Here is a 24,209-nt window from a genome sequence, read left to right as displayed (position 1 = left end):
GTGAAGCTAGTAGATCTTCAGCTGTTATCTCCCTTATGTATAGATGATGTGGATGTATTAGTACGCTGTGGAGCAGGTGGAAAAGATCACACACCATGCTGTGAAAGACGTGGAGTAGCTGCTAGGTGCATTTCATTATGTGCTGGTCATATGAAAGCTCCTCCAGCAGTAACAGGTTTGATGTGCAGTGGGGAAATTGGAAGCATATTGCAGGTGAGATTAAAACTTATATTTGTATTAGTGTTGGTAATATTATACAAGGAAACAAAAGTTATATAGCACCAGTCAAAAAAAAAAAAAAAAATGTATCCACTTCATTTGTAAATTCCTGCCAATAAATTGTACAAACCTTCTTTAAATTTATTTGAACTACCCACTTCCACAAAACTAGGTGGAAGTTTATTCTAACAATCAATTACTCTTTGGCTGAATCTAAATTTCCATACATCTATTCTGAAACCATCCTTCTTAAATTTATATACACTTCTGTGTGTCATCTGAGAAAGAATAAAGCTGCTATATATGCATTTAGTTTACTGAACCCTTATAATGCCTTCAATTACCCTTACTGTACAATTATCTGAATGTCTCTTTCCTCATCAACTACCTTCAGTTTAGTACTATTCAAATGGGATATTATTAGGGATTACTGCCACCCAAATGCAGTACTTTTCATTTATCAAATTTAAATCTGAGTTGCTTAGTTTTTCTATATCTTGGAGTAGCATACCCTAAATACTCTCATTAACTACCATAACCATCTTTGTGTGGCAAAGATGGTTATGGTAGTTAATGCATCAGCAAACTTAAGACATCAAACTTGAAATACGTATGTTAATATCATTAATAAATATTAAAAATAGCAATGAGCCAACATCGACCTCTGTGTTACCCCACTTATCATATTAGCCTGTGAGGAGCAGTGGTCACTTATGACTACTTTTCTCCTTCCATTTAACCATCCCATTATCTATAATAATTACTTGCCCTGATGGAAAAATCACCAATTTATACAACAGTCATACGTGAGGTACGTTCAGGGATGGATCCAGGTTTTGTGGGGGCCTGAAGCTTATACAATTTTTGGGGCCCTCTTTAAGAAAAAAGAATACAAAATCACAGATACAAAAAATTACAAATTTAAAAAAGCTGAAATACCACAAACATCACAAAATCAAAAAAAAGAACATAATATTTTTATTAATTAACTGCCTAACACACCTCTATAATACTTTTATTCCTTACTTTTTTTGGCTGCATCTTCTTTATCGCCTCTTCATATGACAACGATTTTGTAATATCATTTTCTATAGAGAGAATAGAAAGATAATTCAGTCTCCTCTAACATGGTTGACTGGAAGTTGAGAAAACTTCTATCACCATTGAAGTTTGAACAAATTAAAAGTTGAATTGGATAAATGATTAAAATGGAAAAAAGTGGGTAAATATATATATATTTTTTAAATAGACAAATTCTGTATGATCCAGTAAATAATAAATGATAAATGTCATGTAGCTTTTAGGGTTAAGCTGACCCCTTCTTCAGCAAAATTCTTATGCGATAAAGATGTCAGAGACAAATTTAACAGATACAGGGTTGTGTGTGATGCGTGCACGAGATTGAACATTCAACTACTAGGATGCTGCTCATTGTTGTTACATTGATGTGTGCGGATTTGCTGCCGGTGTTTATCCAGTTTCAAGATAGTTCCCTCTAAGATAGGGTGTAGCCTGGTGCCCTTGCAGCTATTCATAGTTCTTGAATTGCATGACATGTTAAGCAACTCTAGCCAGAGGCAGTGGCAAAAGTGTCAGGATGGTCAATCACTTCGTAATTGTGCTTGGGATTAAGGTCATGGTGGGTCACCCAGAAGTGTTCCGCGATTGCAGATTGGTCAGTTTCACCAAGGCGAATTGACCTGCTCTGCAAGGCAGTCATGAAGGTGTCTCAAGCTACCAGCAAGGGTAACGGGAAGGGTTTTTGCTTTCGTAAAGGCGACTACGTAGGTCTGAGACAGTATTTAAATTCTATATGGTGGGACCAACTGATGATGTTACCTACAGCAAATTCAAAATGGGAAGCATTCAAAGAATTAATCTTAAAAGCTATTAGGCTTTTCATACCAACAAAGAAATATTCTTCAAGATTTAGGCCTAAATGGATGTCAGATGAACTAATTAGACATGTGACAGAGAAGAAAAATGCATGGGATACAAATAAATTAACATGTGACACATATATCATATATATGGATCCTAGAAAGGCCTTTGATACTGTTGCAGGTGGAAGCCTGCTGTACAAAAGAGGTTAGGCAAGCGAAGGTAGATTATGAGAAATCTTTGGCAAAGGATGCAAAGAAAAACAGCAAAGAGTTCTTTACTTATGTAAACTCTAGAAGGAAGGGGATGAATCAGATTGGTCCACTTGATATCGATGGTTCGGCTGTTGATGATCCTGCTCAGGTAGCTAAAAAACTAAATGAATATTTTAAATCTACATTTACACATGAGGAGTTATTCAAGGAGGGAAATGCCTGAGGTGTATTCAACTCTGGCAATAAGCTAGATAATCTTGTAATAAATGAGAGTAAAGTGGAGGAGAAATTGTTAAAGATAAACATAAGAAAGGTACCTGGAGTGGATGGAATCTATCCAGTTATATTAAAAGAGGCGGCAAAGGAAGTAAGCAAACCTTTAGCCATAATTATGAGAGCTTACCTGGACTCAGGGGAGGTACCCATGGACTGGAGACGTGGAACTGTGACCCCAATCTACAAAGCAGGATCAAAAGGAGACACACGTAATTACAGACCTGTTAGTTTAACTTCTGTTCCAGGGAAATTAATGGAGGCACTGGTTAAAGAAGCATTGCAGGATCATCTAGACAAGACTTCAGTTATAGCTCAGACACAGCATGGGTTTGTTAAGGGGAAGTCTTGTCTGACTAATTTGATTGGACACTATGATGTTGTCACAAAGGAACTGGATGCAAAGAATACCTTTGATATCATATATATGGATCCTAGAAAGGCCTTTGATACTGTTGCAGATGGAAGCCTGCTGCACAAATTGCAGCAGTGTGGCATTGGAACCAAATTGCTGCTATGGATAAAGGGATGGTTGAGTGGGAGAAGACAGAGAAAGGTAATCAATGGACACTGCTCTTCGTGGACTAATGTTATTAGTGGAGTCCCTCAGGGTTCAGTGTTGGGTCCATTGTTGTTTTCTGTATTTATAAATGATACTGATGATGGTATATCAGACTTAATGTCCAAATTTGCAGACAATACGAAGGTTGGCAGGGTTGTTAATGACAGTACCACTTCTGCAACAGAATCTAGAAAAGTTGAGCAGATGAAGGTGAGCAGATGAATCTAGAAAAGATGAGCAGGTGGCAAATGAAGTTTAACATTGACAAATGTAAAGTGGAAGCAGTAATGCCAGAGTAATGTATCAACTCTGTGGTATGACACTGACAATGGTAGAGAATGAAAAGGACCTGGGGGTAATTGTACAGGCAGATATGAAGTTTTCTGAGCAGTGCAGATGGTCTGCAAGAATAGCTCATGGTGTCTTGTCAATGATATACAAGAAATTTTGTAGCAAGGATAAGGAGGTGATTATCCCCTTGTATAAGGCAGTGGTCAGGCCACACCTTGAGTACTGTATACAGGTCTGGAGGCCTCATTTTAAGAAGGATGTAGAGCTGTTGGAACGAGTACAGAGAAGTGCAACAAGATTAGTGAACAGAACAAAGAGTTCCTCTTATGAAGAAAGGCTTAAGTTTTTCAAATTACAGTGTCTGGTGACTATGCACCTGCGAGGTGATCTGATTGAGGTGCATAAAGTCTTGAATGGCTTGAGCATGCTCAATGCTGATGGGATTCTTCCTCTTGCTCAGAATAATCGCCTGAGAGGGCATAAATTCAAATTGAGGAAAGATGGTTGTAGGATAGATGTGCGGAAGTTTGCCTTTAGCCAGCGGGTAGTTGATTGTTGGAACAAACTTCCATCTGTTGTTGTAGAAGTTGATAGCTTAAACAGATTCAAGGCAGAACTTGACAAACATTTGGAAAGAGGGGATGGGTGAAATAAGGTTTTTTTTTTTTTTTTTTTGGCTGATGCTATATAAGCTTGCTTTCTTGCATCATGTGCCCTTGCTAATGCTAATTCTAATGTAGGCCATAGGTATATTGTCATGCATTGATGATGATCTCGGGTGGATCGAGAGCTCCTACACTTGCAATAAGCACTTGTCCAATATGTGGGTTGGATAGCCGCAATTGACCAGGTCTGTTCTCACTCTGGAAATCTCATTATGCCTAGCTTCATCAGCTGGAATGGCTCCAAGAACAGGAGAATAGGGTGCAGGCGGTGCTATTTAGATGGCTAGGGGTGTGGCCTGATCTGTAGTTGGTAAACTGCCCGCAGCACATTGGCTTAAGGTATAGCGAGGTTTCCAGGTGTGGGCCCACATATTTTACAAGGACATGTAAGAATGGAAGGGACCTGTCAACTTTCAACTCTAAAGTGAACTGGATAAACACTGACAGTGAATTGAGGTACTCCAGTAATGTTTCTTCAGAACCATTGCCCGGTAGAAGCTTGCATTCTCTGGTTTCTAACATGAAAACTCTGATCGCGCCTCTTTTGGGCAGCAGTGTGGTGTACCGCATAAATTGCAAAGATTGTGGCAGCTGCTACATAGGGGAGAACTTGAAACACCTTCAAGACTGCCTTGCAGAGCAGTTCAATTCACCTTGGTGAGACTGACCAATCCGCAATTGCGGAACACGTCTGGGTGACCCACCATGACCTTAATCCCAAGCATGACTATGAAGTGATTGACCAATCATGACACTTTCACCACTGCCTCTGGCTAGAATCGCTTTACATCTGTTGCAATTCAAGAACTATGAATCACTGCAAGGGCACAAGGCTACACCCTATCTTAGAAGCAACTATCTTGAAACTGGATAAATGCTGGCAGCAAATCCACAAACGTCCGTGCAACAACAATGAGCAGCATCCTAGTAGTTGAATGTTTAATCTCATGCATGCATCACACACAACTCTGTATCTGTTAAATTTGTCTCTAACATCTTTATCACATTAGAATTTTGCTGAAGAAGGGGTCCTAAAAGCTACATATTCTTTATCGTTTATTATTAAAACTTTACTGGATCATACAGAATTTGTCTATTTATCTACTATGGAATCTAATATAACAGGTCCATTTATCTATATATATATATTTTTGTTGCTGATAATGTATAAGCTTATTTCCCTGTATCGTTTTGCCAATGCTAATACCAATACTAAATAAATTAGCATTAATATAGTACTTATGATTGCAGGTTTACAAGATATGATAAAAAAGTTCCACAATTGATATTTTTAAAAATTAAATCATGGTATATGATGTTCAAGAAATCATGGAATATCTGAATATTGAATAAGAGAAGCTTTGTTTAATTTATTTTGTTAAAATAAAACTTTTTGCATTTTGGATATATGCATAAAGGTTTATTTTTATCTATCATTGATAGTAAATAATTTCATATCATTGATTTTTAGAATGCCACTTTCTGAACAACAACCATCTATAAAATTTTTCTCTTTGTTGAAGAGGTCAACCTCAGGGAAATGATTGTTGAAGCATAAGTTGTAGAAATTTTATCAAGTAATAGGACATTTAAGGGTACAAATGATTCCAAGATGGATGCAATACCATTGAGGAATGCAAGTTGTAGGAGTGCTTGCATATCAACAGATGAACTTCTCTCTCTTGAACTTTTATGGTTTTGTCTATGATACCACAGACAAAACTGTATTTCTCTTAATGGAAGTCTTCTTTGTTTCCCAGAGAGAAACAGGTTTTGGATTGACAAGTGTAAGGTTAGGCTACAAATATTTTTTTTACCATAAAGCCATAATTCATTATGAATTTATACTGCTGGACCATACTGTTAATAAGACTATGTACATGGATTTCATCAAGCACTTGCAATCAGAAGGAGAAACCTAATAAGGAAAATGGGAAATCAACCCATAATAATGCTCCTGTTTATGATGTGATCATTTCTGAATACTTTCTAGGTAGATTTAGTGAACTGTCACTTGTTTGCATGACTTTTTTATTTTCTTCCCAAATTTAATAGCTCACTAAAGGACAATGATTTTTAATGAAGCAGAATATAGCAGCTACAACAATTGTAATTCAGGAATTTTAAAAAAAGTCTTCAGTAATGCTTCTTTTTTTTAGTAATTATATAACCAATGTAAATATATAACTTGTAAATAACCAAAGTCATTTTGAAAAAGTCAGTGTATAATAATTATCTCTAAATATTATTGTTATTTAAAGAAAAATCCATTCCCTGAACTTTTTTCTTAAGTTAATAAAACCCACAAATAATAATATGAAATTAAAATTGAAAAGATATTTCATGCCATTATTGTAAGTAAATTTCTATAGTTTACTGGTACCAAATGTAGTTAGAAATTAAATTCCTCACAGCTTTGTATGGTCAGTACCCTATACCAACTATTTTGAATGCATTTTTCAAGTCTGGAGTTTTATTTTACTTTCAAGTCTGAAGAAAAAAAACTAAAACAGACATCAAAACTAAAATTTTTTAGCAATATAGATTGATCTTGATAACCAATAGTAGGCTGCCAGCAATGTTTGTTGTTTGTTATTTGGTTTTTAGGAGCATTAGCAACTAAGGGCATATTGCTCCGGGAATATACGGTGGTCATTCCCTGACCGTTCCGCATCCTCCATATTTGGTGGTGACGGACTCGAACCCCGGTCTAATCAAGAAGCATGTGTTATGCACTGCTGTTCCTTCCCACCTGGCTACGGAGGCATCCATCTCCTCATGTCCAAATTGTAAAAGCTTATCCTGCCTATGCTAAAGCTTGTGACCTTTGGAAACTTCAAAAGAAAATACAGAAATATAAGGTTGAATGCAAAGTAAAACATCAAGAACTAAGAAATCAAATTTTACTAGTTACACCAAAGAATACATGATATATTGCCACTAAATCCACTAAAACTTGTTAGTCTGTAGGAGCCCAAACAGAAGCTTCAATTCTACCAAATATGTCTCCAGTTTATTGGGCCCAATCACAACTATCAGCTGTGACACAAGAACAAAATTCAGTTGACTCAGCCAATAATACTGGAATTTTGGCTGCTGTAAAGGGATAAGTATTTTTAATTTTTATAGTATTCTTTGTTAATTAACATACTACATTGTGTTTTACAGAGATATTAAATAGGTTTAGCAGTGTTTGTTAGCTGCTTATTTTGAATTTAACTAGTGATTTTTGGAAGTTACAACTCCCGGTGTTGGCACCAATATTGTTGAACTAGCCACCATATTGTAGTCGATAAGAAATAGCGTAACATATATATATTGCAAACTGATCACATAAGGTATAAAGTAAAACTAGATAGCATAATACGAAGCACTCAATCAGAAATCTGTTAGCTTATTATAGTATTATCAATTAATCAAAAATATTATTAATCTTATTAAATTTCATTGTTAATTAAATTGTATTTAAATGGAAATCATGACCCAGACTAGAGCTGCGAAGCAAAGATCACAGACTAGTGAGAGTGCTGTGACTCAGGGGAGAAACAGAGGGGGCGATTCTCCAACGCATTACAGTCTCAAAAAATGTGTAAAATGTGAAATGTTTGCCGGTCTTTCTAAAACAGGACATGATCTAGCCAAGGATGCCTTTGTGTGTGTGCTAGGTATCTAGAGTGTCAAGAAATTAGGTGCCAACTCAGCATTCTGATGGGCATCTATGAGAGCTTGAGGTGTAGGGTAAATGCCCTCGAAGAAATTAATATGAGGGGTCCATCAAGCTCTTAGCTGCCAGCTCAACAGCAGAGCTCACTCCTGTGCATCAGGCAACACAGAGGCAATCTCCAAGGCAGAATGCGCTGGTTCCAAAGGAACTAGTTATTGTTGGTGACTCTATTGTCAGGGAGACAGGAAATATACTATGCAAGAAAGATAGGTGGAATAGGATGAGGGTATGTTTGCCAGGGGCAGAAGTAGATGATGTTGTAGAGCAGATATCATCTTTTAAGGGCACAAAAGGTGATATTGTTGTATACATTGGAACTAACGACATTAAGAGTAAGAGATCTACAGATTTACTCAACAAGTACAGGTCAATGTTGACAAAAAGTCACGAGTTAGGGTTGAATGTGAAAGCATCTGCAATTCTGCCCAGACACGATAGGAGGGAGTATATGGTGAGAGCCTTGTCGATCAATTCGGCCCTGGAGAGATTGTGCAAGACTCAAGGGGTAGAATTTTTTTCAGCCTGGTCTGTGCTTGCTGACAGAAGAGACTGCTTCTACAGAGATGGGGCACACTTAAATAGAAAGGGTGCAAGAATATTTGCTGAGCAGCATGTTCGGGAGGCAGCCAGAGTAATATTCCTGATCTGATTATCAGTATATTTGGGAGTAATATTCCTGATCTGATTATCAGTATATTTGGGAGTAATATTCCTGATCTGATTTTCAGTATATTTGGGAGTAATATTCCTGATCTGATTATCAGTAGTGATTCTTCATGCATTAAGAATCTTCAGATAAAGGAACCACTAGGTGGCAGTGATCGCTGTGTGCTGATGAAGTACTGCATATTGGTAGCAGTAACCCCAGAGTAACGTATCAACTGTGTGGCAGTACACTCATGGTGGTAGCGAATGAAAAAGACCTGGGGTTAATTGTGCAGTCAGATATGAAGTTTTCTGTGCAGTGCAGGCAGTCTGCAAGAATAGCTCATAGTGTTTTGTCAATGATATACAGGAAGTTTTCTAGAAGGGATAAGGAGGTGATTATTCCCTTGTATAATTAAGCACCCCTATAACAGGGTGCTTAATGATTTTGTAATAACTGAGAGCAAAGTGGAGAAGAAACTATTGAAGTTAAACATAAGAAAGGTACCTGGGGAGGATGCGATCTATCCAGTTATATTAAAGAAGGTGGCAAAGGAACTAGGCAAACCCTTAGCCATAATTATGAGAGAATCATTGGACTTAGTGGAAGTCCCCACGGACAGGAGATGTGCAAATGTATCCCTAAATCAGGAAGGGGGATCGATGGGTGACACTAGTAATTACAGACCAATTAGTTTAACTTCTGTTCTGGGTAAAATAATGGAGACACTGATTAAAGATGCACTGCAGCATCATCTAGACAAGACTGCAGCAATAATTCAGACACAGCATGGGTTTGTTAAGGGAAAGTCTTGTCAGCAAATTTGATTGCATACTATACTATGATGTGGTTACAAAGGAACTAGATGCGAAAAAATAATTTTGATATCATATACTTGGATTTCAGGAAAGCTTTTGAATCTTTTGTGCATGGAAGATTACTGTACAAATTGGAGCAGTATGGTATTAAGGGTAAGTTGCTACAATAGATAAAAAGGCAGTTGAGTGGGAGAAGACAGAGAGTGGTAAATAATGGATGCTGCTCTTTGTGGACTAATGTTATTAGTGAAGTCCAACAGGGTTCGGTGTTGACCCCACTGTTGTTTTGTATATTTATCAATGATATTGATGATGGTATATCAGGCTTAATATCCAAGTTTGCAGATCATTCTAAGGTTGGCAGGTTGTTACTGACAGTAATGGCAGTGTGCTACTGCAACAATATCTAGAAAATTTGGGCAGATGGGCGGAGAAGTGGCAACTGAAATTTAATATTGACAAATGCGAAGTACTGCATTTGGGTAGAAGTTAGGGTGGTAGAAAATGAAAAAGACCTGGGAGTAATTGTGCAGTCATATATGAAGTTTTCTGAGCAATGCAGACTGGCTGCCAGAGCAGGTCATGGGGTGTTATCAATAATATACAGGAATTTTGCTAGCCTGGAAAATGAGGTGATTATCCCTTTGTATAAGGATTGCCACGCCTTGAGTACTGTGTACAGGTCTGGAGCCCTCATTTTAGGAAGGTGGTAAAGTTTCTTCAGCATGTACAGAGAAGGGCAACAAGATTGGTGAGGGGAACGAAGAGGTCCTCTTACCACTGAGGCTTAAGTCTGCAAATTGCAGCGGCAGTTAAATTCACTGGGCAGTGCACCTTTTTGATAGGTTCTGGGGAGGACCTATCAAAAAAAAAAAAGAAATTATAATTTATAATTTCAGAATTGTCTTAGATGCATTGTTATTTTAGTTGCAGTTAAATATGATAATCCAAAACTTATAAGATTATTGCCTGAAGTAAAATTATATTTTGTAAAACTATAACTGTAACAATAAAATTTGATTTTTTGATTCATTTTTGATTGCTTTTGTCATCTGGTTAGTATGGGCTTGGCACACCCAGGGTCCTGAGCTGGATATCATCATTCTTTTCTTTCTTGGTGATTCCTTTACTACTTCTCTCTCTCTCTCTCTCTCACTGTAACTCGGAATTTTTTTTTTTTTTTTTGGCTGGTGCAGCTTTAGCCTCAGCTTCCTTGCACCTTATGGCTAATAATAATAATAATTAACAGGTAATGTATGGCAATTTTTTTCAATTTCTCATATTCAAAATTCTTGATCAATTTTAAAAAATAGTATCAGATTGTTACAATTGTTATTGAGGAAGTGATTGGTTAAAATCGCATTGTAGTAGATTTTTTTGTTTAACAAATTTATTTTGTCTAATTTTAAGATAAAATTCACAATACTGTTTACCTAGTGTATGAAAGATGGAAAAGATGTTTTGCCTGGTATCCCAGAAGATGTGCATACTACTTTTATAAGTTCCACATCTATTCACCTGGCCTGGACAGCTTCAGAAGAAAACACAACTGTAAAAGGATATCAGGTCCGATATATTGCCATAAGTGAAAGGATTCCACCTCATCCTGTTGAATATAATGAGGTAAGATATTAAAATTGAAATATGTGAGAAGAGAACCTTTACATAATGCACAGAAAGGAAACTGGCAATTATAAAAACTGCTTTTCATACACATGGCTGGGATAGGGCTTATTCCACTTCCTATATTGTTTTATGTTGTCGACATCAACATTTACTAATCGTAGAGCAGTGAACTGGTAGCAACATGCATTTATCATCAAAATGTATTACAAAAATAACAGTTAACAGTGGGATTGTGGATCCCAAGACTTATTTTCACTGCCACTTCAGCATCAAACCTAAAAGTTCAGTATTGTCTGCTCACCTGTTCAGTATATAAAATTTACACAATTTTACAAATTGTGCAAAATAAGTGCTATGAGGAAACTGGTTCAGCACAGAAGGAGCCTTTAGCATGGAAGAAGAAGTTTCCTCATAGCTCTGCACTAAAGAAGGAGCTTTTGAGTAAAGAAAGCTTATATAGGGGGATTGAAACATATTTAGCTCAGTATAGAATATATTATGACTCTTGTTGTGTATGTTGTGCTGTGACTCTATTTGTGTGTGTTCACAGAAAATTTCATGTTTGTAACGATATTCTTTTCCTTTACAGAGACCGTTTTAGTGTGGAAGATGAATGAAGATAGCTACTATTGAGAGAATCAATGTGTAGACATTGAGTAACAGGAGAGACTGAATCTACAGGGGAGATTCACTTAAATAGAAGGGGTGCAAATGTGTTTGCTAATGCTATCGAGGCAGCATTAGGTGGATGGAAAACTGCTAGCTTGGTGGGGGGATTCACTGGCTAAAAGATTAACAGTAGCCGAAGGCAGAGGTGAAAGTAATGCTTGCACTGCTACTATTAGAATGAGTAGTGGCCTGAAGGGCAGGGTGCTGGGGATTTCAGGGACTGGTGGGAGTCATCATAGAACAAATAAATTTATGGGCTGTGTTAGGGCAACTAAGAGTAAGAACAGGTGCATGTATACTTGCATGTACACCAATGCTTGGAGAATACTAAATAAATTTTAGCATTAGCAATAGCTTTAGTAGAGGCATTTGATGCAAGAAAGCAAGCTTATGCAGCATCAGCCAAAAAAAAAAAATAATAAATAAATAAAAAATAACCACTTCCACTTCACCCCTCTGTTCGTTCGAAATACCTGTCCAGCTGAGCCTTAAACTTATTTAGGCTATCAACTTCCACGACAAGAGATGGAAGTCTGTTCCACCAACCAACCACCCGCTGGCTAAAGGCAAATTTCCTCGCGTCTATCCTACATCTGTCTTTCCTCAATTTGAATTTATGCCCTCTCAGGTGATTATTCTGAGCAAGACGAAGAATCCCATCAGCATTGAGCATGCTCAAACCATTCAAGGCTTTATACACCTCTATCAGATCACCTCGCTGGTGCCTAGTCTCCAGACACTGGAGACAATTCACAAAACTTAAGCCTTTCTTCATAAGAGCACCCCTTTGTTCCATTCACTAATCTTGTTGCCCTTCTCTGTACTCGTTCCAGCAGCTCTACATCCTTCTTGAAATGAGGCCTCCAGACCTGAATACAGTACTCTAGGTGTGACTTGACCATTGCTTTATACAAGGGAATAATCACCTCCTTATCCCTGCTAGAAAAATTCCTATATATCATCGACAATACACCATGAGCTACTCTTGTAGACCGTCTGCACTGCTCAGAAAACTTCATATCTGCCTGCACAACCACCCCCCAGGTCCCTTTCATTCTCTACCACTGTCAGTGTAGTACCACAGAGTTGATACGTTGCTCTGGGGTTGCTGTTTCCCATATGTAGTACTTTACATTTGTCAATGTTAAACTTCATTTGCCACCTCTCAGCCCATCTGCTCAATCTTTCCAGATCCTGTTGCAGCAGCATAGCATCAGTAGTGTCCTTAACAACCCTGCCAGCCTTTGTATCGTCTGCAAACTTGGACATTAAGCTTGATGTACCATCATCAATATCATTTATAAATACAGAAAACAATAATGGACCCAATACTGAACCCTGAGGGACTCCACTAATAACATTAGACCACGATGAGCAGTGTCCATTGATTACCACTCTCTGTCTTCTCCCCCTCAACCACACCTTTATTCGTAGCAGCAATTTGCCTCCAATGCCACACTGCTCCAATTTGTGCAGCAGTCTTCCATGTGCAACAGTATCAAAAGCCTTTCTAAGATCCAAGTATATAATATCAAAGTTATTCCCTGCATCCAGTTCTTTTGTGACTGCATCATAGTATCCAATCAAATTGGTCAGGCAAGACGTCCCCTTAACAAAACCATGCTGTGTCTGAGCTATAACTGAAGTCTTGTCTAGATGGTCCTGCAGTGCTTCTTTAACCAGTGCCTCCATTAATTTTCCTGGAACAGAAGTTAAACTAACAGGTCTATAATTACTTGTGTCTCCCTTTGATCCTCCTTTGTGAATTGGGGTCACATTTGCACATCTCCAGTCCATGGGTACTTCCCCTGAGTCCAAGGAAGCTCTCATAATTATGGCTAAGGGTTTGCTTACTTCCTTTGCTGCCTCCTTTAATATAACTGGATAGATCCCATCCACCCCAGGTGCCTTTCTTGTATTTATCTTCAACAATTTCTCCTCCACTTTACTCTCAGTTATTACAAGATTCTCTAGCTTACTGCCAGAGTTGAATACACATCTGGCATTCCCCTCGCTGAATAACTCCTCATGTGTGAATGTCGATGCAAAATATTCATTTAGTTTGTTAGCTACCTGAGGAGGATCATCAACAGTTGACCCATCGATATCAAGTGGACCAATCCTATTCATCCCCTTCCTTCTAGAGTTTACATAAATAAAGAACTCTTTGCTGTTTTTCTTTGCATCCATTGCCAAAGATTTCTCGTAATCTGCCTTCGCCTGCCCAACCTCCTTTGTAACTTGGTTACAGATCAACTTGTATCTATTATAGGCTTCTGTGTCACGCGTTAATTTGTATGTATCCCATGCATTTTTCTTCTCTGCCATATATCTCATTAGTTCATCTGACATCCACTTAGGCCTAAACCTTCAAGAATATTTCTTAGTTGGTATGTAAAGCCTAGTAGCTTCCAAGATAAGTTCTTTGAATGCTTCCCATTTTGCATTTGCTGTTGGTAACATCATCAGTTGGTCCCACGGTATAGAATTTAAATACTGTCTCAGTCCATCGTAGTCGCCTTTACGAAAGCAATAACCCTTCCCTTTACCCCTAATGGTAGTTACCTCTTTGAGTAAATCTCACTTTAGCACACTGTAATTACTGCCACCTAGTGATTCATTTACCTGCAGATTCTTAATGCATGAAGAATCACTACTGATAATCAAATCAAGAGTATTACTCCCTCTAGTTGCCTCCCGAACATGCTGATGTAGAAAACAATCATCTAATAAATCCACAAAAACCTTGCTAGTGTGTGAGTGACCAGCCCCCAAATTCCAGTCAATATCTGGGAAATTACAATCCCCCATTATAAGACTCTCTGATTTACTGGCCCACTCTATTTCCCTGTACAATATCTTATTATACTCATCAGAGTCATTAGGCCTATAGCACACTCCTACTCTCAATTTTGATCTCCCAATGCTTATGTCACACCAAACTGAATCGACACTGCACTGTCCAGCAATGTCGACTGGCTTCACTTCCTTGGATTTTATGTATTTCTTAACTAATAGCATAACCCCTCCTCCCTTCCTATCCTGTCTATCCCTTCTGTAGACATTGTACTCCCCAAATTCCAGTTCTGCATTCCTTATATCTGTGTGACACCACGTCTCTGAAATTCCCACAATATCTGCCTTTGATGTTTTGAGCAATACCTCAAATTCATGAAATTTATTTACTAAACTCCTAGCATTGGTGTACATTCAAGTATACATGCACCTGTTCTTTTTCTTAGCTACCCTAACACAACCCATGTGGTCACTTGTACCCCGGTGATTCCCAGCAGTCTCTGAAATATCCTGCATCTTATTTTCCAGGCTGCAGCTCATTCCAATAGAAGCAGTCAAGCAAGAATCACTTTCACCTCTGCCAGTGGCTACTGTTAATCTATTAATCCTTGTATCCCCCCCAAGCTAGCAGTTTTCCGACCCACTTAACACTGCCTCGATAGCATCAGCAAACATTCTTGCATCCTTTCTATTTAAGTGTATCCCATCCCTGTAGAAGCAGCCTCTCCTGTTAACAAGTACAGACCAGGCTGAAAAAAATTCTACCCCCCCCCCCCCCTTGAGCCTTGCACAATCTTTCCAGGGCCGAATTGATCGACAGGGCTCTCATCATATACTCCCTCCTGTCGTGTCTGGGCAGACTGATGAATTTGAAGTGCTGGTCAAGACATCAAAGGCAGATATTATTGGGATAACAGAGACGTAGTGTCACACAGATATAAGGAATGCAGAATTGGAATTTGGAGAATAAAATGTGTACAGAAAGGATAGATAGGATTGAAAGGGAGGAGGTGTTATGCTGTTAGTTAGAACACATAAAATCTAAGGAAGTGCATCCAGTTGACATAGATGGGCAGTGCAATTTGAGTCAGTTTGGTATGACATAAGCACTGGAAAGCAACAATGAGAGTAGGAGTGTGTTATAGGTGTAATGACTCTAATGCAGGGGTTCTTAACCTTTTGCTTTAAGCGAGCAAGAATTTGCAGTTTACAATACGTGTGAGCACCATATATTAAAATATAAATTTTTTTGCTTAAAGCTTAAAAATGCATTTTTTAAATTAATTTTTTTAGCTGTATTATGCATACAACAATTATATTTCTCATTAAAAATTTTGGGCACTAATATTTATTACCTTATCAGTGTGAACCTTGAGTTTGAAGAGATGATGCCAAACCTTTGAAATTAATTTCTCCATTATGAAGAAAATTTTCTCGCAAATTTTCTTCCAAATGTGATGTCAACAATTTTGTCCTTTTTTTTTTTTTTTTTGGTATTGTTCATTAACGAAAAAGAACTTTCACAGATATATGTTGATCCAAACATAGAAAGTACTTTGAATGCTTCTCTTTGGAATAAAGGAAATTTTTTGCAGTCAGAATAACCCCATAATTTTAAAATAGTTTTGTGTTGGAAAAGACATTTCAGAGCTAAAGACGACTGCATATCAACAAGTTCTAACTTGGCAACTGCTACTTCATTTGATTGAAAATTTTTTCCAAGTTACTGATTTCGAAATTTCTGTAATTTATCGTTAATTCAGATTTTGGGAGGTTAATTCAAATATTTGAATCTTTCTTGGAATTGATGACTAAGGTCTTTGATTACATTCATTACAAACAATGAGTAGTCCCCAGCAGTTTCCTCCAGACAGTTTTTTAAGAGTAGGAAAATGAAAAATTTCCTTTTAAAACTTGATTCTGAAACACTTGAAGTTTTTTTCTCAAATTCAATAATCTCCTTGTATAAAACTACCACAAATTTATCTTTTCCTTGTAACCTTAAAATTTAACTTATTTAAATGGCTGAAGATGTCAACCATAAACAAAAGTGTAACTTGAAATCTTCAGTAAAAATTTCATTAAAAAAGGGTTTCTTTATTGCTTTCTATCAGAAAAGCTGTTACTTCTTCAAACACCTCCCAAATTCTGGAGAGTGCCTTTGCATGACTGAGCCAATGAATCTCTGTATGGGTAATAAGATCAGAATGCGGTACTTGAAGATCTTCCAAAAATATTTTTAGAAGTTGCTTATTTAGGGATTTAGCAATAAAATAGTTGATGACTTTAACAATGACTTCAAGACATCCCATAATTTCTTTTTGATCTGTCATTCATGAACACAAGGCCTCAATATGAATCAAACACTGATAATGCACAAAATTAATATCCTTTGATCTCTATTAAGATAACCAATAAGGCCTTTATTTTTACCTATCATGGAAGCACCATCAGTAACACCTGATACAAGTTTACTCAGATAAATTTGTGCACTGTGAGGAATTTCATAAGTGCATCATATACATCTTTTCCAGTTTTATGACCAGTAAGCAGCAAAATATCCAAAAAATCTTTTTCACAGCTGCCATCATGTTGAATCAGATGAACAAAGCACATGAGTTGTGATATGCTTGAAACATCAGTCTGCTCATCAAGTGCCAGTGGAAAAAATATACAACTTTCGATTCTACCTAATAATTCATTGAATATTACATCTGCCATTTTATGAACTCGGTTTTAAACTGTATCATTACTCAAAGGATTGGCGGAGTTAATCAAGGTAACTTTCGTTTTTTTCTGGTAAGATGCTAGCATCTGCACAGATAACACAGTGGTATCGTCACCATCCTCCCCACACCAGGTGGAAAAGGCTCGAGTTCGAATCCTGTCGATGACACGAGGAACTTTAATTTCCTTCCGTGGCTGAATTAGTCAGTCTCAGGCATAGATAGCAAGTTTTTTTTTTCCCCAGAAACTGGGTTTTTTCATCCAACAAAACAGGTAAATCGACCAGAGAATACATGCATTTACAGACAAAATAAATATATGGGTAAATGTAATCATTTACGGGTGACCCTAATATCATAATTTGGTAAGACGCTAGCAAGCACTTCTAATGATGACACTACACAATTTTTTTATTATTTCACCACTAGTGTAAGGCAATGAATTCTTTGCAATTAAATTTAATAAATGAAATATCATAAATGAAAAATAAATGAAACTTCATTCGCTAACACATTACTACTATTAGCTTAACCTAAATTTAAAATATTTTTCTGTCTTTCAAGTTTCTTTTTTTCTTCTTGAAGTTTAGCTTTTCTAATATCACTAAATTTGGGAAAAGCTTCGTGAAAATTCCTATGGCATGTTTGCTAATGTCTTACACAATTCAACTTCCAATAGCCAGCCAAACACGCTGCATAATAAGCAAATAACACCAGTTCCACTACTATTGTCTATTACCAAAAAATGCATACTTTTTAATTTTTTGTTTCTCTGCATATTTGAAATGTGTAGGTCTAAGTCAGACGATTGCGAAGGTGGTGTTAATGCATCATTTTTTATTTTGACATTTTGCCCTTTTTAACAATTGTTTATCCTGTTTTACATTCTGAAGGAACTTTTTACATGTAAAAAGAGAAATTCATTGCAGTCTGCAACTCTGCCTCGATTAATTCTCAGTGACTTCTGTTTCTGACATCTGTCCACTTCAATTTCATTAAATGAAAACACCCTTTCTACTACAGCATTTGAGCCAGGAATACTTAACAATCCTACTATTCTACTGATATTAGGTACATTTTCTTTAGGAACTTTGGAAAAAAAAAAAAACAAGCCACTTGTGCACATCACTTCCTGTAAACTTAACATTTTCCAGCAACTTTAACCTATTCTCACAAAACTCTTCATGCAACTCGTCCAGATTTACACATTCTCTGGAGGCGCCTCCGTAGCCAGGTGGGAAGGAGCAGCAGTGCATAGCACATGCTTCTTGATTAGACCGGGGTTCGAGCCTGTCACCACCAAATATGGAGGATGCGGAAAGGTCAGGGAATGACCACCGCATATCCCGGAGCAATATGGCCTTAGTTGCTAATGCTCCTAAAAACCAAACAACAAACATTCTCTGGAAACAATTTCTTCTGTTTCCAGAGAAAAGTTTATTAATGTAGAACACTTATTTTTCTCACTGAAGTCATAGTTTTCCTAGGTATTGCAATAGATGTGAATAAAAATCACAACATTCATCAACAATCTTTTTCTATTTGCATTGGAGTAACTTTTTCAAAAATTGCTTTGCAGAATTTACGAAGTATTGATCCTGGATTCTTTGATTTATTTTATTTCTGATCATTGTCATTGATTGTATGATTCCATAATACTCAAGTCACTTTTCTCAAGAATTTTAGTAGTAACATCTAGCAATTCTCCAACATTGACAAAAAAGTTAAAAACCACTTCCAATTTTATTTCTGAATCTGTATCGTCACTTTGAAATAATTTGGAAAAAAATTTGGAGCAATCATCAGTACTTTGGAAATAGCTCTTAATATAGGCCAGGTTTGAAGTAATCTTTAGACAGCTGGTGTTAAGGACAACCATCTCATTGGTACATGGTATATCAATTCAGGCCAGTCTGAATTGATATGCCATGATACAGCTCCACAAAGTCAAAAAATAATTCTAAATTTTTCCTTCTTTTAGCTGATACAAAAAAAAAAATTGTAAGCTTTCAATTTATCCTGATGACTTCAAAACTGTCACAAGCATATTTCATGGCATTATGCAATATATGGTTAGCACAATTAGCTTTAACAATATCGGTATTACTTGCCCTTAACAACTGAAAAATAGAGTGATGTTTTCCAAAATTTACATTTGCATTATCAGCACTGTATGCAGAAATATATTTTGGATTAAGGTGAAAAGCCTCGAGCTTTTCTAACAGCATTTCAGATATAGAAATAGCTATTTCATCAGCCCTTTCAACAACACCTAACAATTTATTTTTTTATACCTTTAGTATGATCAAAATATCTAATGCATATGGGAAAAAGCTTTCTGTTGCCTTGTTTGAAGCATCTGTAGCAACACAAAAGAACTGACTGCATTTAGTTGGATCATTAAGAATGTTCACAAAGTCTTTAACTAACAGTTCTGATTTTGTTCTTCCACAACACAATTTTTTTGCAATATCAAAATCGTGGAATAAGGATGATACCAGTTTGTTACCACAGTCCAAACTATTATAATTATGATTATGTTTCACATTATGGTATATTAACCCTATTTGACATGCTGTCATACTGTCATATTTTGGTTTTTTAAAACTAATAAAATAACCTGAAAACTTGTTTACACCCACGTTTCCCTTTTCTTTTTGCTGATTCCCTTTGTATTGTGCATGCTGCTTAATGTTGAATTGACCACCATGACTGATAGAAAAATTCTTGTTGCACAATTTGCAATAGGCATGATCCTCTGAAAAAGCTGGAACCACCCATGCAAAAGTTTCTTCCCACTTCTTTAAGTAGACTTGCTTATACTGCAATTTCTTCTTTTATTTGGGAGGAGTGTTGGGAGGACTAATGGACTGTGATTCTTTACTCATTCTATCAAAAATTATTCAATGGCAATCTGAAAATAATAATAAAAAAAAAAAAAAATTTAATAGTAAAAGTTGCACAAATATCACATATTGTCTGTCAGCTTAACAATGTATTTCAAATGTGGAGAGAATTAAATTAACAGTATATAATAATTTGTTAATCTTACCTCATCAACAAATAATCCAAAGCCCACGTCTCTCCTAGGATCTTGCTCTCAATTTGAGAAAGAAAAGACTATTAAGAAGAAAATAATGTGCACAAGTGTTTTTATATTTAAAAATACCAATAATAGCACACAATGTACATTAAATTTCTATAAAGTTCAATATTCCATACTATAACTTACTAACAACTTCACATTTCAGCATGTGATAAACTACATTGCATTCTTCTCCCACGATGGACAATTAAAGTGAAAGAACAGTATGTTCCCCGACTTCTTCCTTCTTCCACCTTTCTCATGGTAGACAACTGTTGAAAAATGTTGTCAACAGTTTTTGAATAGTTGCAGCATCAACTGATGGTTGTGTTAGCAACCAACTTTTAACTATATATACCAGGACATTTAAAACATGATTTTCATCATAAAAAGAAAAAAAAGGAAAACTTACAGGCAACTTAAAAATGTAAACAGTAAAATCAACCAAAAATAAAAAAGCTTGCAAGAAAAATGTAGGATCTGGCAACCTTAGTATTTTGTAAATATTTTTCTTAATAAATAAATGTCAAATTAACAATAATTAATAAGAAAAAATTTTAAAAATACTGTCAGTGTCAAACTTTGAATTGTTTTGAGATTAACTCGTCGCGAAATATATAATTTTCCTTTAATCAAAAGAAAAGATTTTTCTTTTGTTAATTTTCCTTTAACAAAAGAAAAGATTTTCTAGCGAAGATTGGCATAGATTTTTTATACAATTAGCATTAGCATTAGCATTAGCATTAGCATTAGCATTAGCAGAGGCATATGATGCAAGAAAGCAAGCTTATTCAGCATCAGCCAAAAAAAAAAAAAAAAAAAAAAACACACCACTCCCATTTCACCCCTCCGTTCGTTCGAAATACCTGTCCAGTTGAGCTTTAAATTTGTTTAGGCTATCAACTTCAACAACAAGTGATGGAAGTCGGTTCCACCAACCAACCACCCGCTGGCCAAAGGCAAATTTCCGCACATCTATCCGACATCCGTCCTTCCTCAATTTGAATTTATGCCCTCTGAGGTGATTATTCTGAGAAAGATGAAGAATCCCATTGGCATTGAGCATGCTCAAACCATTCAAAGCCTTATACACCTCTATCAGATCACCTCGCCGGTGCCTAGTCTCCAGACTCTGTAATTTGCAAAACTTAAGCCTTTCTTCGTAAGAGCAACCCTTTGTTCCATTTACTAATCTTGTTGCCCTTCTCTGTACCCGTTCCAGCAGCTCTACATCCTTCTTGAAATGAGACCTCCAGACCTGTATACAGTACTCAAGATGTGGCCTTACCATTGCCTTATACAAGGGAATAATCACCTCCTTATCCCTGCTAGAAAAATTCCTGTATATCATTGACAAGACACCATGCGCTACTCTTGCAGCTCGTCTGCACTGCTCAGAGAACTTCATATCTGCCTGCACAATTACCCCCAGGTCCTTTTCATTCTCCACCACTGTCAGTGTAGTACCGCAGAGTTGATACGTTGCTCTGGGGTTACTGTTTCCCATATGCAGCACTTTACATTTGTCGATGTTAAACCTCATTTGCCACCTCTCAGCCCATCTGTTCAACCTTTCCAGATCCTGTTGCAGCAGCATAGCGTCAGTATTGTCCTTAACGACCCTGCCAACCTTTGTATCATCTGCAAACTTGGACATTAAACTTGATATCCCATCATCAATATCATTCATAAACACCGAAAACAACAACGGACCCAACACTGAACCTTGAGGAACTCCACTAATAACATTAGTCCACGTTGAGCAGTGTCCATTGATTACCACTCTCTGTCTTCTGCCACTCAACCATCCCCTTATCCATAGCAGCAATTTGCCTCCAATGCCACACTGCTCCAATTTGTGCAGCAGTCTTCCATGTGCAACAGTATCAAAAGCCTTTCTAAGATCCAAATATATAATATCAAAGTTATTCCCTGCATCCAGTTCTTTTGTGACTACATCATAGTATCCAATCAAATTGGTCAGGCAAGACCTGCCCTTAACAAAACCATGCTGCGTCTGAGCTATAACTGAATTCTTGTCTAGATGATCCTGCAGTGCTTCTTTAACCAGTGCCTCCATTAATTTACCTGGAACAGAAGTTAAACTAACAGGTCTATAATTACTTGTGTCAGCCTTTGATCCTCCTTTGTGAATTGGGGTTACATTTGCACATCTCCAGTCTATGGGCACCTCCCCTGAGTCCAAAGAAGCTCTCATAATTATGGCTAGGGGTTTGCATACTTCCTTTGCTGCCTCCTTTAATATAACTGGATAGATCCCATCCACCCCAGGTGCCTTTTTTATGTTTATCCTCAACAATCTCTCCTCCACTTTCCTCTCAGTTATTACAAAATCATCCAGCTCACTGCCAATGTTTACTTTACCTACATCATTCTCCTTCCTGAATAACTCCTCATGCGTGAATGTAGATGCAAAATACTCGTTTAGATTGTTAGCCACCTGAGCAGGATCCTCAACTGTTGAACCATCAATATCCAGTGGACCAATCTGATTCATCCCTTTCCTTTTCGAGTTCAAGTATGTAAAAAACTCTTTTCTGTTTTTCTTTGCATCCTTTGCCAAGGATTTTTCATAGTCTGCCTTTGCCTGCCTAATCTCCTTTGTGACTTGGTTACAGACCAACTTATATCTATCATAGGCTTCCATGTCACCCATTAATTTGTAAGTATCCCATGCATTTTTCTTCTCTGCCACATGTCTCATTAGTTCATCTGACAACCATTTAGGCCTAAACCTCGAACAATATTTCTTAGTTGGTATGTAAAGCCTGGTAGCCTCCAAGATTAGTTCCTTGAATGCTTCCCATTTTGAGTTTGCTGTTGGTAACATCATCAGTTGGTCCCACTGTATAGAATTTAAATACTGTCTCAGACCATCGTAGTCGCCTTTACGAAAACAAAAACCCTTCCCTTTACCTCTGATGGTAGTTACCTCCTTGAGTAAATCCCACTTCAACACACTGTGATCACTGCCACCTAGTGGTTCATTTATCTGCAGGTTCTTAATGCATGAAGAATCACTACTGATAATCAGATCAAGAGTATTGCTCCCTCTTGTTGCCTCACGAACATGCTGATGTAGAAAACAATCATCCAATAAATCCACAAAAGCCTTGCTAGTGTGCGAGTGACCAACCCACAAATTCCAGTCAATATCTGGGAAATTAAAGTCCCCCATTATAAGACTCTCAGATTTACTGGCCCACTCTATTTCCCTGTACAATATCTTATTATACTCATCAGAGTCATTAGGCCTATAGCACACTCCTACTCTCAATTTTGATTTCCCTATGCTTATGTCGCACCAAACTGACTCGACACTGCCCTGCCCATCGATGTCGACTGGCTTCACTTCCTTGGACTTTATGTGTTTCTTAATTAATAGCATAACCCCTCCTCCCCTCCTGTCCTGTCTATCCTTTCTATACACATTGTATTCCCCAAATTCCAGTTCCGCATTACTTATATCTGTGTGACACCACGTCTCTGATATCCCAACAATATCTGCCTTTGATGTTTTGAGCAATACCTCAAATTCATCAAATTTATTTACCAAACTCCTAGCATTGGTGTACACGCAGGTATACATGCACCTGTTTCTATTCTTAGCTACCCTAACACAACCCATGTGTTTACTTGTACCGCAATGACTACCAGCAGTCTCTGAAATATCCTGCATCTTGTTTTTCAGACTTCTGCTCATTTCAATAGAAGCAGTGCAAGAATCACTTCCACCTCTGCCAGTGGCTACTGTTAATCTATTAGTCCTTGTATCCCCCCCAACTAGCAGTTTTCCGACCCACCTAACACTGCCTCGACAGCATCAGCAAAAATTCTTGCACCCTTTCTATTTAAGTGTATCCCATCCCTGTAGAAGCAATCTCTCCTGTTAACAAGTACAGTCCAGGCTGAAAAAAATTCTACCCCTTGAGCCTTGCACAATCCCTCCAGGGCCGAATTGATCGACAAGGCTCTCATCATATACTCCCTCC

General features: G+C 37.3%; 1 protein-coding gene across 2 annotated transcripts in view; it reads left to right on the top strand.

Moving 5' to 3' along the window:
- LOC150081768 (Ig-like and fibronectin type-III domain-containing protein 2) overlaps window positions 1-24,209 on the top strand; it is a 550,711-nt gene that overhangs the window by 283,991 nt on the left and 242,511 nt on the right. For both annotated transcript variants that reach the window (XM_090378862.1, XM_090378863.1), the window contains exons 15-16: window positions 1-213; window positions 10,732-10,917. In XM_090378862.1, coding sequence (XP_090234988.1) covers window positions 1-213; window positions 10,732-10,917 — 399 coding nt within the window. The remainder of the gene's footprint in view (window positions 214-10,731; window positions 10,918-24,209) is intronic.

Source organism: Mastigoproctus giganteus, chromosome 8, assembly GCF_048544385.1.
Source record: "Mastigoproctus giganteus isolate SK-2022 chromosome 8, ASM4854438v1, whole genome shotgun sequence".
Classification (NCBI taxonomy): Eukaryota; Metazoa; Arthropoda; class Arachnida; order Uropygi; family Thelyphonidae; genus Mastigoproctus; species Mastigoproctus giganteus.
Note: the sequence above shows the minus strand (reverse complement) of the source record. Positions and strands in the feature narration are given on the sequence as shown.